We start from the raw sequence: 18,632 nt of genomic DNA on the forward strand, positions 1-18,632 counted from the left end.
ATTTAGGGCCTAGGAAACTGGATGGGAAGTCCTACAGGCAACCAAAGTATTTGCGAATGTACTGAATACAAAGGATTAACAGGGATAAGGTTGCATGGTTTGGAAAGATGGCTATTTTATTTCCTCAAATAAAAACAATAAAATATTACTTATTAGAGGTTTTCTCTGTCCTTTTCCAACCTGTTCTTTCTTAAGAAATCCAGTATTCCGTGCAAGAGGAGAGCTGACATTTTTTAAATTTAGTCTGTGCACTATATTATAAATGATGCCTACCAATTTAAAGCAACAGTAAATGTACAACATCATAATAATAATAATCCTTGCAATTTAATACCATTCTTTCCTGTTTCCTATTGCAGTCATTATTGGAAGACATTCTTGTATGTGTCTCAGGAGATTAGCCATAAACCCTCCATTCTCACAAAGCTGTAAGACAACTGGTTACTGAAGGAGTTATCAAACCCCTGCAGAGCCGGACTCCTACACCTGCCCGCTCTCCAATAGTAGATGAAGGGCACCAGGCCACTCCACTTGTATAAGAACCAACTACTCAAGTCAATCAGAAGAAAATGGAATAGACTGAAGATATAAACACTTGGGGAGAGATTTATCAAAATGGTGTAAAGTAGAACTGGCTTAGTTGCCCGTAAAAACCAATTGGATTCCACCTTTCATTTTCCAATATAGCTGTGAAAAATGAAAAGTGGAGTCTCATAGGTTGTTATGAGCAACTAAGCCAGTTCTATGTTACACCAGTTTGATAAATCTCCCCCTTAAGTTCTCTGCCGGATTTCTACAAAACTATTTCAGTAACAAAGACCCCTTTACACTGCCGAACATCGTGCTTGCTAGCGTTAATCTGCTGGTGTATAGGTGCCTCCGATTACCCGATGAACGAGCAAAACGCTCTTTCATGTGGTCATCTAAATAATTGTTTGCCAGCAGCAGATTGTGCCGTCTAAACAGCCTCTGCTGCCGGAAAACAATGATTCTATATGTGGACAAGGGATGGCATTAGAGATTGCTCCTCTACGTACTGTGGAGGGGATCGCTGCCTGTAGATGCAGCAGTCACTTCCACTGACAAGCAGGTGATTGTTGGGAAGGAACGCTTCCTTACCAACAATCGCTTGCTGAATTGAGCAGTGTAAAGGGGCCATAAAATCCTACAGACTAACAAATAGTTGCTAGAGAAAACTATATATCATATCAGTGGGTGTCAGAGTTGCACTATCCAGAATAGCATACAGCATTCCTGGGTATTGACTGATGTTAAAAACCACGGGGCACGTTTATTCGGACCGGTGTCTATAAAGCACTGCACTGGCGGTGGATCCGCTGCAGTTATGTAGAAGTGCCAGCCTCTCCATAACTTCGGTGGATCCACTGCCACTTCTAAATGTAAGACAGCTTCCTCGCTATCTTACATTTAGACTATTATCTACTCCTAAACCAGATGTAGAAAATTGTAAATGAGACTGGCCTGTCCCCCTTCCTCATCCACACCACACCCACTTTTTTAGGCCTGGCGTGAGTGAGTTTAAGTTGCAGAGTGTGATGTAAAGAATCTTTGCGCCACAATTTGCGCCAGAAATACGCCTAATTTAGGCGTATTTCTGCCGGTGCACCATGCTCTTTTCAAGCAGCTGATTGACAGAGGTGCGAAGATTAAGATCCTCACCAATGTAACATTGATAGCCTAGCCTAAGAATTGGCCATCAATATTGCCTTTTCAGAAAAAACAAACAAAAAACTTTTAAAGAGGTTTTCTCATCAGAGGCGACACCATTCAAAATACAAGTAGAGTGGCGAGCAGGTGATCGCAGTCGATAGTCTGTCAATCATATTGAAACCTCCAATTATAGTCGCCTCACAAACTTTTCACCTCACCTGCATGTGTATCTCTTCATTTAGGTGTTCCAACAGGACGCTGGGGGCATGCCTTATGTCATGCTGACTATCAAACAGTGATTCTCATTGGTGGACAAGGAGCACGAATGCAGTTCTGTAAGGACTCCATGTGGAAACTTAATACAGGTAAAAAAAAATCTAATCTTAAAGGGGTTATCTGGGAATTAAGAAAATGAAAATACTTAAATATTACTTCATTATAAATATATTACCAAATTCCGTATTTTTCGCTTTATAAGACGCACCCCAGGTTTAAGAGGAGGAAAATAAGAAAAAATATTTTTCATCAGATCAGGCCCCCCATAAATATCAGGACATCAGATCAGGCCCCCCATAAATATCAGGACATCAGATCAGGCCCCCCATAAATATCAGGACATCAGATCAGGCCTTCATGTCAGAACCTCTTATATCAGCCCACATAGCGAGACCCCCATCAGACCGCTGTACGCGGTCAGGACAGTGCAGCGCCGGCCCCAGGAATGAAGACCTGGAGGGTGAGTACAAGAGCTTGCAGCGCTTCACTCCCTACTCCCGGCACCTAAAGCATACTAGTGAGCGCTCACTAGTATTCGCTTTATAAGACGCGCGGCCATTTTCCCCTCACTTTGGGGGAGTGCGTCTTAGAAAGCGAAAAATACGGTACCTTTCATTAGTTGTAATGGCTCGTTTTGTCCTGGGAGCAATCATTAGTAAAAATAAAATGGCCGCCATCCTACTAGTCCACACAAAACCTGTCCTAATTACACAGGAGGACAAGTTAAAGAGCTGCGCCATCTTCCTCTCACTTGTCAGAGAGTATGATCCTGAATACAGTTTAATATGATCTTCAGATCATGAGGAGACATGAAGTACAGGGAGGATAGTGGGGATGTAGATAATGAGCAGCAGCACTTGTATGCAGTCTACATTACCACGGGCCTCACATTACCTGTCCTGTCCGTCCTCTCTGTACTTCATGTCTCCTCATGGACTCCATCTTATCAGCTGTATTCAGTATCTTAGTCTCTGACAAGCAGAGTAGAGAGGAGGACGAGGCAACCCTTTACCTCAGTGTTGTAAAGTAACTTGTCCTGCTGTGTGATTAGGCAGCTATCTAAATTATATGGCCTGCCTTATGAGAAACAGTAAAATGCATTTATTTGCAAGATAACCAAAAGATGAAGCTCTTGATGTAACTTGACTTTTGTACAACGGTCTTGAATATAGAGAGCAAGACCTGGTCTCCTGTGGAAGCGTTGGCAGATGGCTCCACTCCAGAAGCACGTACAGGCCACACTGCAGTGTTTGACCCTGAAAGCCACCGAATATATGTGTTTGGAGGTTCAAAAAATCGAAAGTGGTTCAATGATGTTCATATATTGGATACTGTGGCATGGAGATGGAGGAGTGTGGAGGTCAGTGATGTTTGCTAATTTAGGTTATTTTTTATCTATAGCAGTTAAAGTTGCATGAGCAATACTGTACTTACTATTTTAGTTTATTTTATTGATGTATTTATTTTTCTCATCCGTCTCATTGGGGGACACAGGCTTGATTATGGGTATAGTTGTTTTTGCCACTAGGAGGCGAACACTAAGCACACAGTGTAAGCTCCTCCCTCTTCAGCTATTCAGTTTTAGCTTAGTGTCTGTCGGAGGCAGACCTTACTGTGTTGCAGGTCTGCTAGTTACAAATTTAGTCTTTTTCTTTTCCTTTTTCTTATTTTTTTTTTTTTCAGGCAGTCTTTTGAACAGCCTGCACTTCCAACCAGGAGACGGAAGACCATGGGGGTCACCCAAATCCCCTGCTCGTTCCTGCTCTACGGAAGAAAAAGGAGGATCAGAGGTTCCCGTAAAAACCTCAGTCTCCGCCAGCAATCGCATCACCACAGCTGCCCCAGCAAAAGTCCCCTCTGTTTCCGGTGTAGCATCCCTCACTAAGGGGCCACACATCGAAGGTGGTTATCCAGCTGGAGCCAGGGGGGCAGAAGATTTCGGACAGGTGAGTAGGAGCAGTGCTCCCCTCCACCATCCGTCCAGTAACTCCTTCAGTACCGCCTCTAGGGACCCCCTCCAGTATCCCCTACTTGGGCAGCAATCTCCCTTTAAAGGGTTAATTTACCTGGGACGCTGCTGCAGCAAGGGGGTGGCTGCCTTCTGTGTACATGCCGTGCGTCTGCTGTGGCTTCCCGGGTGCCACCTCCGGGTCGGCGCATCGGTTTTGGGGCCGTTGTTAATGGAGGCCCCGACGTCTGTGCGGTCTATTCATGCAGGGTCCCCCCCGTGGCTTATTGACCCTGGCCAGTATCTGAGACGGCCGGGGATGGCAGCATGGTTCCAGCGAGCGTGGGGTTTTGTTCGCCCCACCCCCACGTCAGCGGCAGAACAGTGGGAGAGGGAGAATGGGCTTTGCCCACTTCTGGATTTTTAAAGCTCCTGGCAGAAAATTAGGGTGTTTGCCTCATAGGGGTGTCATTATGTCTGAACCCAGGTCCTGAAGCAGGCGGTCCCTTTGGTGCGTCATTTTGCCTGCGCATCATGTCGCCCAAAATTTCCATTCCCTCAGTCTGCTTTGCTTGTGCTGCGCCGCCATCAAGTGGCTTGGCTCCGGACCCGTTGCTTCCCGATGCCAAACCTACTGAAGAACCGGAATGGGCGCGTTCCCTGTCTAGGGTGGTACAGGATGTCTCCAACACCAACAAAGCTATTGTGGATATATTGGGGCGTTTGTCGGCAAGGCAGTCCTCTGACCTGTCAGACTCTAGGGATCATGGGGCTCGTTCCCATCGCAGCCGCCCCACAAAACGGGCCAGAACTTTCTCCCCCAAAAACGGGTTCTGTGTCTCCTGTGTCCTCGGCCTCTCATCCTCCTGCTAGAGAGTCTCACTCCGACATGTCCTCTGTTGAAGAGGCATGTTCCGAGGAGAGAGTCAGATGAGGAAGTTGTCTCAACGGAGGATCAGTCGCCCAAATTAGCCTCCATGGTGGACAATTTAATTATGGCAGTTATTGAGACGTTGCAGGTTGAGGATCCAGTTCCGTCATCTGCCAGCGCGGGTGTTTCCTTTTTTTTGAAAGTCCCGTCATTCGCACAAGTGTTTACCCAGCCACCAGGAGTTTCATTCCTCTCTCTCTCCAAGGAGTGGAATTTCCCTGATAAACATTTTATGTTGCCAAAACGCTTGAACATCCTTTTCTGGAAGATTTGACTAAGAAATGGTTTGCTCCACCTATAGTGGACCCTCCAGTTTCCCGCTTGGTTAAACATACTACCTTGCCAATGGCGGATGGGGCTTCTTTTTCTGATATCAAAGATAAGAAGCTGGAAGCGTTTGCAAAATCTGCCTTTGAAGCAGTGGGCACAGCGCTGCAGCCGGTGTTTGCCTCTACATGGGTGAGCAAGGCTATGGGAGAGTGGGCAAGTAATTTACGTCAGGGTCTCGACTCTGGAGTCTCCTCGGGGGAACTTGCAGATGTGGCCCTGCAGCTCAGTGCATATATTTGTAAAGCATCTTTGGACGCGGCCAGGTTTATGGCTCACTCGTCAGCCCTGTTGGTGGCTATTCGCTGATAAGTTAGCCGCGGCCTTCCTGGCATTCCCATCAACGGGGCTCAAAGTCTTTTAACCCTAAGAGCTCCGCTGCACAATTGGTGGCTCCCGGCACCCTCCGTTTGGGTGGGCGGCCGGCTTCATGTATTTCGGCATGTTTGGCTGGCTCATGTCTCGGATGCGTGCGTGAGGGAGGTCATTGCAAAGGGCTACAAGCTGGACTTCAAGTCCTCTCCTCTGACCTCCCCCGCATCCGCAGATTCTTTTTTTTTCCGGACAATTCACACGCTGGTGCAGCAAGTTGCGATTGTTCCGGTTCCTGCGCAAGACCGTTGTAAAGTGTATGGCCACCATTAAAGGGGTTCTCCGGGAATTAAGAAAATTTGTGGTTCCCAAAAAAGAGGGGACAGTCCGTCCCCGTTCTGGACCTCAAGGCGCGCAACCGTTGCCTTCGTGTCTGTAGATTCCGGATGGAGTCACTGAGGTCGGTCATTGCGTCCATGGAACCGGGGGAGTACCTGTCCTTGATAGACATCTAGGACTTTTATCTTCACGTGCCCATATGCATCAGTCATCAGAGGTTTCTCCGGTTCGCAGAGGGTCCATTTTACTACCAGTTTGTGGCCCTCCTGTTCGGCCTGGCTACGACTCCCAGGGTCTTTACGAAGGTTCTGGCGGCAGTCATGGCCCTGCTCCATGCCGTGGCGATCCTGTACTTAAACAATATCCTGGTAAAGGGTCAGTCGTTCCAGGGGACGGCGGACAACTTGAACATTGTTCTAGACACCCTGGGGCACTTTGTATGGATACTGAACAGGCAGAAGTCTTGTCTTTATCCATCGCAGCGGTTGACTTATCTGGGCATGGTACTGGACACTTGTCAGGTCAAGGTGTTTTTTGTCTTCAGAAAAACTATCCGCTCTTTGTCTGCAGGTTCTTCCATATGCTCAATTCCATACCAGAAACCTTCAGCGAGCCTTTCTGTCCAGCTGGGATTGCTCCCCAGCCTCATTGGATCAGCCAATGCGTCTCCTTGCCCCAGTGCATCGGGCCTTCAGATGGTGGATGGACTCTCGGCGACATTGGGTCAACCATCTCAGGGGTTGTCCGGTGCAGTCCGTCATTTCCACGGCGGTGGCGTACATCAATCACCAGGGCGGCACATGGAGCCCGGCAGTCATGGCGGAGACGGTGCTGATTCTCAGCTGGGCGGAGAAACATGTTCCAGCACTGTCTGCAGTTCACATACCTGGCGTCGACAACTGGATCGCGGACTTCCTCACCCAGGAGCGGCCGAATGTGGATATCATGACCTCACGCTTCAACAACAGGGTTGAGGACTAAGTCGTGCAGTCCAGGGAACCCACGGCCCTGGCATGTGACGTGCTGGTGATCCTGTGGAGACGGTCCACGTTTCCTTACGTGTTACATCTTCTTCCTCTCATTCCGCGTCTTCTCCGGAAGATCAGGCAGAGGGACTGCCCTTTATTCTCGTGGCCCCAGATTGGCCGCGCAGGGTGTGGCACACGTTCCTAGTCTCCCTTCTCGTCGACTTATCTTGGCTCCGGGAGGACCTGCTCTCGCAGGGGCCAATCTTCCACCCGAATTTAGGGTCGCTACATTTAACGGCATGGCTGTTGAAGCCGCCATATTGAAAGCTCGTGGGTTTTCGGATGCGGTGGTCCAGACCATGATTCGGGCCAGGAAGCTGGCGTCTTTCAGAATCTACCACCGGACCGGGAAGTGCTACTTTAGTTGGTGCGAGCAGCGACAGCTGTCTCCTGTTCATTTTTCTTTGCTACAACTTTCCTGCAGTCGGGCATGGACTTGGGGCTGGCTGTCGGCTCTCTCCATTCTTTTTCAGCAAGATTTAGCTTCACTTTCGGCAGTTCGGCCTTTTCTGTAGGGGTTGGCGCATGCTGCGCCCCCTTTCCGTCTTCCGTTGGATCCTTGGGATCTTAATCTAGTGCTCAACGCTCTCCAATCTTCTCCGTTTGAGCCTTTGCAGCAGGTGTCGCTGTGCTTCCTGTCTTTATAAGGTGGTTTTTTTGGTTGCAATTATTTCTGTCCGTAGAGTGTTGGAACTCGCGGCTCTGTCATGTCGGTCGCCCTTCCTGATCCTCCTTTAGGATAAGTTGGTCCTTCGCCCTGTGCAGTCCTTCTTGCCGAAGATGGTGTCGACATTCAATCTAAATGAGATTTATTCTTCCTTCATTTTGTCCAGACCCGTATCATCCTTGAGAACAGTCGCTCCATACTCTGGATCTGGTGCGTGCAGTGCGTATCTATCTGTTCCAGACGGCATCTTTCAGGCAGACGGATTCCCTGTTTGTAATTCCAGAGGGGCCGAGACTAGGACTGGCAGTGTCTAAGACTTCCATTTCCAGATGGATTAATTTGGCTATTCTGGAAGCTTACCGCGTTAAGGACTGGTGACTGCTCATTCGGCTCGGGCAGTAGAGCCTCTTAGGAGGTGCATCATGGGGCTTTGGCCCTTCAGGTGTGCAAGGCGGCGACCTGGTAGTCTTTGCATACTTTTTCCAACTTTTACAGAGTGCACTCCTTTGCATCTCTTCTTTGGAGCGTAGAGTTTTTCAGACAACGGTTCTCAGATTGACAGGGGGGTTGAAGTTAAGCCAACCCTCAGGGACTGCTCTGGAATGTCCCGTGGTCAAGGCCTGTGTCCCCCAATGAGACGGATGAGAAAACTAGATTTTTGTACTCATCGTAAAATCTGTTTCTCTTCCGTTCATTGGGAGACACAGTTCCCACCCAGTTTTTTGTTTATGGGCCTTTTCGGGCCTGTGTGGTTCTGGGTTTGCACATAATGTGATTTTCTTATGTCTGGCTTCTCCTACTGCTTTTGCACTAAACTGATTAGCTTGGTCCCTGCAGGAAGGATATAGCTGGAAAGGGAGAAGCTTACACTTTGTGTGCTTAGTGTCCGCCTCCTAGCGGCAACAGCTATACCCATGGTCAAGGCCTATATCTCCCCCCCCCCCCCCCCCCCCCCCCAAAATGAACGGAGGAGCAACAGATTTTACGGTGATTACAAAAATCTAGTTTTTCTGTCCCCTCCCCCCTCAGGCTCAAGGCAAAGTACCTCCTCTTTCCTATCACACTTGCACTCTTATTCGGGGAGAGTTATTTGTGTTTGGAGGCGTTTTTCCATGTCCCAATCCTGAACCGGATGGATGCAGCGACTCCGTTTATATCTTTGATCCACAGCATGAGATCTGGTACCAGCCCATTGTTTTGGGGAATAAACCTGCTGCACGCTCTGGGTAAGAAATATTAGGTTATAGACTACATGTTTTATGCACTGAATTCATTGCCTGCTTGGAAAACCTCCTGGTCATTTCCACATTCATTCATTCAAAAACGAAAAATTTATCCTTTGGCCAAAGTCAAGGAGCTGTACATGCTCCCAAAGTTCTATCTTCATAAATGGTTCCATTACAAAGAGTCCCAGATGTCCCCTACTAGGCCACAGCTGAAGCCTGAGCTGCCATAACTACAGAGCAGTGCTGTCCTGAGACGGTATAAAAAATATACTGACAGAATCGCATAATGTGACAGACATGACTACTACTATGATCCAAGTTATCATTGGGGTTGGATATAGTTAAGATGTTAAATGACCTCAGGTTTACAGTTGTGTTCAAGATAATAGCAGTCAGACATCACTAATTTGATCAATCACTGTTTTTGGTAGAAATTATATTTCTACATGGCAAATCATTTACTAGCAGGTGTAGTAGAGTAATAGAAACCCAACAGACATACATGCTGCTGATTCTCTAATTCAATCACTTATTGAAAGGGGTATGTTCAAATAGTTCAAAATAATAGCAGTGTGGAGTTCAATGAGTGAGGTCATTAATTTTTTGAAAAACAGGTGGCAATTATTGCCCTTATTTAAGGAAGGAAGGCAGCAAATGTTGTACATGCTGTTTACAGTGCATTTCTCTCAAATTCTGAGGAAAATGGGTTGTTCCAGACATTGTTCAGAAGAACAGTGTTCCTTGATTAAAAAGTTGATTGGAGAAGGGGAAAACATATAAAGAAGTGCAGAAAATGATAGGCTGCTCAGCTAATCTTATTTCACTTGCACCTTTGATCCCAGAATGTTGGATGAAATCCTGCTGTTCAGCAGCATTTTACTGTTTGCCTGTTCTTTTTCTACTGATTGTGTATGTATGTTGTCCTGTCTTCTTCTTTTCAGGCATTCAGCCTGCCTTCTGGACAAAGAGCTGTATGTCTTCGGGGGCTGGGACACACCAGTGTGTTACAATGATCTTTATCTTCTTGATCTTGGTGAGTAATTGTGGCCAGTGTTTGACAAAAGAAGTGTGTGCATTTAATATACACAAGACCACTACCAGAAAAAATAAATAAAAAAATAAGGATCTCAGAAAATGGTGGGTCAAAAGCATTTTTTTTAAATACCTTTTATGTGTAAAAGCAGCAAGACTGAGAAAAAAGATGAAACTGTCATCCTGTAATTGTACTGACCAGCAGAATAAAGATAACATGTCATTTTTTTCCTGTGGCGTACACTGCAATAACAAAACCCCCAAAAAAGCAATGGTGGAAGTGCTGCCTTTTTCTTTGTTGCTTTCCTAAAAGTGAAATAAAAAGTGATCAAAAAGTTGTATGTACCCCAAATTAGAACCAGTGATAATGCTAACTGAATAAAAAAAAAAGCCATGACGCCGCTCTATCAAGAGAAAAATAGAAATGTATGGTTCTCTGAGAATAGCTGTACTGGTACCTCAGAAACAGATCAAAAGCAATCAATCCATCAAAATCTTTGCTGCAAAAGCTAAAACTTGGTCTTTGCCTTCTGAACCTTGGAGAGTACCCAAAAAGCAGTCAAATTTGTGGCATTTGTGTACCAAGTAGATCCTGCCTAGCAATTTAAAGGGCTGTGTGTGTGTGTGTGGAGCAAGCTGGGCAATAAAATCTGCAATTTTAATTTTGATTATTGCAAAACCCCTGTGGGGTCAAAAAATGCTCACCCCACCCCATAATAAATATGTTGATGGGTGTAGTTTCCACAAGGTCATTTCTTACACTGTCCCTGCTCCCCTGTGCATAGTACACACAGCAGCAGGGAGCTTACCATGGCAGCCAAGGCTTCAGTAGTGTCCTGGCTGCCATGGTAACAGATCGGAGCTGCTGCGGCCACTGCCACCAATGACTTTAATACGGCGGGGGGAGACGACCCACTGCGGCCACTGCCACCAATGACTTTAATACGGCGGGGGGAGACGACCCACTGCCACCAATGACTTTAATACGGGGGGGGGGGGGGGGGCGGCACGCACTGCGCCACCAATTATAATTATCTTTTAATACAGGAGATGGGTACAGCCGGCACCCGCCTCCTGTATTTGTATTAAAATTATCATTGGTGGCACAGTAGCCAGGCACCTGCTATGCTGGCTTTTTGACTCTGGGGAGGACTCTCAGGAGGATGCTGCTGTTCGCTGAGCACACTAGCTGAGACGGTGCAACGGTAAACCCTCCCCTGTCCCTCCTCCTGCTTTAATATTAGCCAGACATTCATTGGTGGCAGTGGTGCAGGCAGCTTCAGAGCCCGCTTATTTTATTGGGCTCTGCGGCGGCCGCGTCATAAGAGGGAGGGATTCCCTCCCTCCCTCATTCTCCACTGAACATGGCGGCGCGCCAAGTGCTATCTTTTTTTTTTTTCATAAGTGAGCAGCGCTGGACGCAGTATCGGCATATACGCAAGGTTAGATGCAGATACCGATAACTTTGAAAATCATGAATATCGTCCGATAATATCGGTAAGTCCGATAATCTGTCGATCCCTAGTTTCCAGTTTCCATTGTGGAGGTACCTCAGGATAGTTTCAAGTGTGATATGGCGCCCAAAAACCATTCCAGCAAAATCTGCCCTCCAAAGCCAGATAGCGCTCCTTCCCTTCTAAACTTGTGCCCATACAGCATTTTACGATTACACATTAGGTGTTACCATATTCAGGAGAAAATGGTTAACAAGCTGGGGTGCTTTTTCTACTGTTACTCCTTGTGGAAATTAAAAACACTTTAATTTTTCTGTTTCACAGCCAAGTGTTTTCAAATTCTGTGAAACGCCTGTTGGGTCAAAGTGCTAACTACACACCTAGATAAATTTGAGTGGTGTAGTTTCCAAACTGGGGTCACTTTCCAGAGACTTTCACAGAAGGGGTGCCTTTGGGTCTTTTCAACTGTGACATAGCTCCCTAAAACCATTCTAGAAAAATCTGCCGTCCTAAAACAATCAGGTGCACCTTCCCTACTGAATCCTGCAGTGTTCCCATACAGCAGATTATGAGTACATATGGGGTGTTTCTGTAAACTGCAGAATCAGGCTAGCAAATATTGATTTGTTTTGCTGGTTATCTTTGCTGTGCTACAGAGAAAAATGGATTAAAATAGAAATTCTGCAAAAAAAAGTGACTTTTTAAATGTTATCTCCATTTTGCTTTAATTTTTTACGGAATACCTAAAGGGTTAACTGTGCAAAAATTGGGGGTGGTCTCTTATGGAAGCCCCTCAAAGTCACCTCAGAACTAACTTGATCTTTGGTCACTTTTGAAAAACTGATTTTAAAATTCTAAGCCTTCTAATGTTCTAAAAAAAATTAAATTAAAAATTGAAATTTGCAAAATGATGCCAACGTGAAGTAGACCTATGGGGAATGTTAACTATTTTATGAGGTATGACTATCTGTCTTGAAAGCAGAGAAATTCTAATTTAGAAAATTGCAAATTTTGCCAACTTTTCAGTAAATTTTGGACAAGAATAGAACATGTTCTATTTTTTTTTTCAGGAGCTGCAGACCGGTAGATCGGGGCCGCACTCCGGAAATGCAGATGCGGACAGCACACTGTGTGCTGTCCGCATCTCTTCCGGACCCATAGAGAATGAATGGGTCCGGATTCATTCTGCAACGTTGCGGAACGGATCCGGACCCATTCTACGGACGTGTGAATGGACCCTTAGACAGTTGGTGGCAGTCGTATAATAAGGAGCTGATCTGCAAACAGACAGACTATCGCTGGAGGTCCCAGCAGCATGATGCTTATCTTTGATGGACCCTTTGCTTTAAGGGTGTTGTCTACTTTAGATGATCTCATTATTAAAATCCTTGAATGTAAATTTCTGTACCATATGTTATTTTGCTGCCAGGACTTATGGAGTTCTCCCCAGTTGAAGTGAATGGAAGCTCCCCCTCACCCCGCTGGTAAGTGACTTTGAATTTAGAGTTACCACCACCAACTTATAGGATGCCTCAAAATGTCTTTGGCTTCTTAGGAGTTGTCCCATTGTTGATGCCAGTTAAGTGCAGGACGTGAGAGCTGAGGCCACTGGCTGCAGTGGTCATTTGCCAACATGGCAAAAACAGCTGGTGTCAGACCACCATCGATTTGATATTGATGACCTACCCTAGGCTAGGCCCTCAGTATCTATGTAACGGAAGATATCTTTAACCTCCTCCACGCATTATCACTAGGGATGAGCGAATTGCATATTTTGAGGTTCGTGTTGTGGTATTTACTGAATTGCGTTATGGATTCCGTTACCATGGACCATAATGAAATTCCATAAGGGAATGCCTTTAGATACATTATTCATTCCGTTATAATAGAAGTCTATGGGCTGCATAGGGGATCCGTCCGGTTTATGTTATGCTGGAGTCCTCTCCTGCATGTATGTGATGGTGATCTTGTGGCACGCAAATCTCTGCCCACGCTGAATGACATCTGGAAATGATAGCTATCCTCAAACACTAATGGCTGGAATCGGAGAAAGTGCTTATCCAGACAGTTTAACCATTTCTGTACCACAACTAACGAAGCTCTTGGTTGGGAAGGGACTTCTTTGGTTCTGTTCCTGTCAGCCTGGAAATTTGACAAAGCCCATAGCTTAATAAAGGTCCCGAAGCTTTATAATATGTCCCAACAGATACCTAAGTATTTAGACTCGTTACAGTACATTGAGGGTGTTTTTTTTTTTTTTTTGCCTTAAGTAGTTTAAAAGTTAGTTACCTAAGGAAATAAAAAGTCAAATTGTGAAAACCATAGAAAATTGAGAAACCATTATTGGAAATGTGTTTTTATACATTCCCCCTACTAAAACAATCAGATAAGTTAAATGTTGCTATATATTTATCTGAAAATGATGGTTATAAAAATGGCTTGTACTGTAAAGAACGAAAAATAGCTACTGAATTTTTCGCCCTTTAAGATGCACCTGCTCATGAGATGCACCCAGGTTTTCAAGGGGGGAAAAAATAAAAAATACAATTTTTCATCAACTCAGATCTCCATGTGAATGACCCTATTCAGACCTCAGATCAGACCTTCATATGAATTACCCTATGCTCAGATAAAAAAATAAAAAAAAATAACTTGCCTCTCCTACTCCAGACGCCGCTCCTTACATCCAGAGCTATTCTTCCTGCCGTGCACTTTGCTGTGACCTGACACACAGAGCGTGAGGACACTGCGCACTTCTTCACGCTGTGCGCAGTCACAGCACAGCGAGTGGCCGAGAACCAGAAAGTGGTAACTGCAGAGCCAGGGGAGCGCTGCATTCACTGCTTCCCGTTCTGTTGTACTAATGAGTATTTGCCCCATAAGACGTGCTGACATGTCTCCTCCCCACTTTAGGGGAAGGGGCGAGGGGGAGGAGAGCATCTTATAGGGTGAAAATTATGGTATGTTGTCTTAAAAGATTAGAGAGAGATGCTGTCTATGCAGCGGTCTCAAATGTTATATTGTTAAGCCGCCAGTGACAGACCACCACACATAGCGGAGGAGCGCAGCTACTGGCAGGATGGAAAGGTAAGCATTCTCTCCTTCCCGCACAGCGCTCGCTCCTCTCTGCAGAGGCTACCCTGCCACAAATGATTGAATACATACTGGACACAGCACGTTCCTAGGGGAATGCATGACTTTGATAATGTAATGACACTGATTCCATATAACGTTAATCCTGAATTACCAATGATTATTAGTGAGGCACAGTGCAGGCACCAGAAAGACAGGGCTTTTAGCCCGGTCAATTGAAGGCTAGGGGGAAGTGAATAGAGCAATGAAGGTGGTAGCAGTAATAAAGAAAAAATGTGTAAAAAAGAGTGTTAATCAAATAATTTTGGATATATATCCAAAATTTGGGAATAACTACACAGCGCCAGAGAGAGACAGATCACTAGTGGGGTTAGAAGAGGGAGGCTGCCTGTGTGGCTATAAATGTAGAGCAACTACACAGCAGAACGGATTAATAAGGTACAAAATTACAAAGCGGAGTGATAACCACTATATGGCACTCAAAGAGAGAAGTATTAAACCCATAAATAAGTAAATAAATAGAAGGGTAATTATTGCCTGTGTCCAGAAGGAAACATACAGCCTCCAATGGTTAGGCAAAGGGGATAAAGGAATAAGGTAAAAAGGATTATAGTTTAAAAGTAATGCATTATTTACAAGTAATAATTCACTTTACTGGGGAGGTGGTCTGTAGGATAAAGCTCAAGACACCTGCAGACTCACCCTCCCCCACCGGGATCTCTTGTACTATCAGGAATAACGGCAGCCCTCAGATGGTGCATCTGATAGATTCCTTTACTGGTATCACAAGCAGCTCAACGTGTTTCGGGGGTGTTACCACAAACCTCCTTCTTCAGGAGCATTAAAAATTACACAATAACATAACCATAAAACAACAAAATTGCATCTCACCTGTAGGGCTCAGAACAGGAAGGGACCTAAAATCCTGCCTAAACTTCCCTGTTCCGTAAGTGGGACCGGAAGCAAGGTGGAGAATACATCACTTCTGGTTTCTTAGAGTTATACCGATCGTGTGTTCCACAGTGGAACGCATATAAATGAATATATAAATCTAAAGTTGTTGTCATCAATGATGGGGAATGGAATCATAATAATATATCTACCTAGTGGTCGGTTGTAAGGGAAAGTGTTCCCTACTCTGTCCGAGTTAACTGCGAGGGCAGAAGATGAAGAACTTTCTGTTCCACTAGTGTGGAACGCACTTGAGGGATGTGGCGTGAGACGCACGCCAAAGGCATTGGTGCGTTCCATCTGCTGGGAAGTGTGTAAGGCTAAAAAGATCTTGGAGCACTAGGTTGGGGACTACTTACTAATAAAAGGGAAGAAAATAATAATGTCCCCCACCTAGTGCTCCAAGTTCTTTTTAGCCTTACACACCTCCCAGTAGATGGAACGCACCAATGCCTTTGGCGTGCGTCTCACGCCACATCCCTCAAGTGCGTTCTACACTTGCGTTCCACACTAGTGGAACCGGAAGTTATTCATCTTCTGCCCTTGCAGTTAACTCGGACAGAGTAGGGAACACTTTCCCTTACAACCGACCACTAGGTAGATATATTATGATTCCACTCCCTATCATGGATGACAGCAACTTTAGATTTATATATTCATTTTATATGCGTTCCACTGTTGAACACACGATCGGAACCTAAGAAACCAGAAGTGATGTATTCTCCACCTTGTTTCCGGTCCCACTTACCAGGAACGAGGTTTAGATGGGATTTTAGATCCCTTCCTGTTCTGAGCCCTACAGGTGAGATGCAGTTTTGTTGTTTTATGGTTGTTATGTATATGTGTATTTTTAATGATACTGAATAAAAAGGGGTTTGTGGTAACACCCCCGAAACGTGTTGAGCTGCTTGTGATACCAGTAAAGGAATCTATCAGAAGCACCATCTGAGGGCTGCCGTTATTCCTAAAATACTGCAAACGATCCCGGTGGGGGAGGGGGAGTCTGCAGGTGTCTTGAGCTTTATCCTACAGACCACCTCCCCAGTAAAGTGAGTTATTACTTGTACATAATACATTACTTTTATACTATAATCCTTTTTACCTTATTCCTTTATCCCCTTTGCCTAACCATTGGAGGGTGTATTTTTCCTTCTGGACACAGGCAATAATTACCCTTCTATTTATTTACTTATTTATGGGTTTAATACTTCTCTCTTTGAAATTCACTGAGGGTTTGGTGCCATATAGTGGTTATCACTCTGCTTTTTAATTTTGTATCTTATTATTCTGATCAGTAGCAGTGCTCAGTGTTACAGCCTGCCCCTTGGTGCTCCAGCTGCCTGATTTGCATAAAGATAAAAATCCTCATCTCCACAACGCTGCAACCTACAGAGGTAAATAAGTGATCATTTTAATCAGCATGATCAACACTACCAGGTTCATCGATGGGCTTAATAGGGCTTATCATGCTGACAGAGGCTCTTTAATTATAAGCCATTTTGTACCTTGTTTGTTCAGTAAACATTTTAATTGTCCAGCCATTCTGGCCAAGCAGTAATCTATTTTGTACTGTACTCTGTATATGGCATTATTACAGTATTCTTTCAGCATTTGAACCATTTACAGTTTGAACTAATACTACTAGATAATATGGCCTTTATACCTGGGGATATGGTGGCATATAGCCTTTTTTTGTTTGTTTTTTGTTTTTTTCCCCTCTTCGCCCCCATAGTGACATTGTGTGACTTATGCATGGATATTCTGATCATTCTCATACACCCTTTCCTTCTAGCTGGCATTCCTCAGCCTCAGTGTCCAGTTCCCGTTTCCTAATCCATGGTGGTTATGATGGAAACCAGGCTCTTAATGACACTTACATATTCAATACAGGTAATTTATAGATATGTATTTGTGGAAATGTATTTTTACCACCGTACTAACAAACACTTTTTTAATGTTAAGATGGTCGTATTTGTGTCTTTATAGTTGCAACTGCTTTTATATTTAAAGATGTCAATATAATACTACCAAACTGTATATCTTACAGAATGCATTGGGTATACGTTACATTAATTTGGAATGTTTTTTTTCTTCCCTTTTACAGTAACAAAAACTTGGACTACATTGGTCCATAATTCACTGCCATGTTCTCCTCGGGCTGGTTATTCCATGTTGTCCCTCCCTGGAGTGAAGGGTGATGATGAGGAACCTACCCCTAATGAGATTCTCATCTTTGGAGGAGGAGACAATGAGGGCCAGTTCTACAGTGATACAGTCAGGCTGCAGATATCGGATATCCTTGATTACTAGCTTCTTATGTGTGGATTTCCCTTTTACATTACTAACCTTTCAGAATTTTCCTTTTTAAGTGTATATTTATAATGGTGATTGTAAATAGTTTTAATATATATATGTTTCTTTCAGAAGTTTGCTTTCTGAAATAAAAAGCAGAAATTTTCCAGATGTACTATGTACCAAAATGTGTCAATAAAAATTAACATAGTATTTTCATTTCTCCCACGACAGCACCACAGAGAGGATCCGCCCCAGGGACAGGAAACCTGCAGAATAAAAAGGTGGAGCCTCTCTTCAACCTCAGTGGTTTCCTGTCCCTGGAGCGGGAAACTTGCAGTGTTCCTTTCATGTACTGCTAGCCTAGGAGATCCCAGAAATGTTCTGGAGGGCTATGTGGAAATACCTGCCAGGGTCTATCACCCATAGTTTTGGGCTGACAGGACCCTAGGAACCGGGTGGGGTGACGACATTTGAACCCCAGATCCATGGTTAAGAGGAAGCAGCCCAGAGGGGTATTGCATTCCACCGCATGCAGCACGGGTCCATGCAGGGTCTGCTCATGGGAACATGTATTCCGGTGCATTCTCCGGAATGCGGCTCAGACGAGGAAGAAGGAGCCTATATCATGCAGCTCCCATGGCTGTGAAAGAAGGTACTCCTTATATTGACTCTACTTAAGTTACACAGCAAATATTTGGTTGTCTTCCTCATGGCTTTGGGGCCTGTCTCATGGATTTGGGGCCTGCCTCTTGGCTTTGGAAGGACTGGATGACTGTCTTCAGGCTTTCTTGCCTGAACATCTCTGTTATGTTGGTTTTTCTGATTACTGATGCCTATATGGCTAAAGTTATTTATATATAGATATAGTAATATATATATTCACACATACCTGCTTGGTGGAATGTCTTGCATTTTTTTGGGCTGGGCGGATTGACGTATGTTGCGTCTATACTTCTTTGGCTTGCCCCTACCACATCTGACTGGTCTGCTGAATACCTGTAGCTTTTAGGTCACCTGAACGCCTGTAGAGTCTATGCATGGTCGACTGAATGTGTGAGCCTGTGTCTGTCTGACTATCTGGT

The 18,632-nt window shown here is 44.9% G+C and overlaps 1 protein-coding gene across 2 annotated transcripts in view; it reads left to right on the forward strand.

The window, feature by feature from the left end:
• LOC122920994 (rab9 effector protein with kelch motifs-like) overlaps positions 1 to 18,378 on the forward strand; it is a 30,864-nt gene extending 12,486 nt beyond the window's left edge. For both annotated transcript variants that reach the window (XM_044270861.1, XM_044270862.1), the window contains exons 5-11: positions 1,914 to 2,036; positions 3,120 to 3,307; positions 8,529 to 8,725; positions 9,667 to 9,758; positions 12,641 to 12,695; positions 17,048 to 17,145; positions 17,360 to 18,378. In XM_044270861.1, coding sequence (XP_044126796.1) covers positions 1,914 to 2,036; positions 3,120 to 3,307; positions 8,529 to 8,725; positions 9,667 to 9,758; positions 12,641 to 12,695; positions 17,048 to 17,145; positions 17,360 to 17,565 — 959 coding nt within the window. In that variant the 3' untranslated portion in view covers positions 17,566 to 18,378. The remainder of the gene's footprint in view (positions 1 to 1,913; positions 2,037 to 3,119; positions 3,308 to 8,528; positions 8,726 to 9,666; positions 9,759 to 12,640; positions 12,696 to 17,047; positions 17,146 to 17,359) is intronic.
• Positions 18,379 to 18,632: the final 254 nt, after the last annotated feature.

The sequence above is a fragment of the Bufo gargarizans genome, chromosome 10, assembly GCF_014858855.1.
Source record: "Bufo gargarizans isolate SCDJY-AF-19 chromosome 10, ASM1485885v1, whole genome shotgun sequence".
NCBI lineage: Eukaryota > Metazoa > Chordata > Amphibia > Anura > Bufonidae > Bufo > Bufo gargarizans.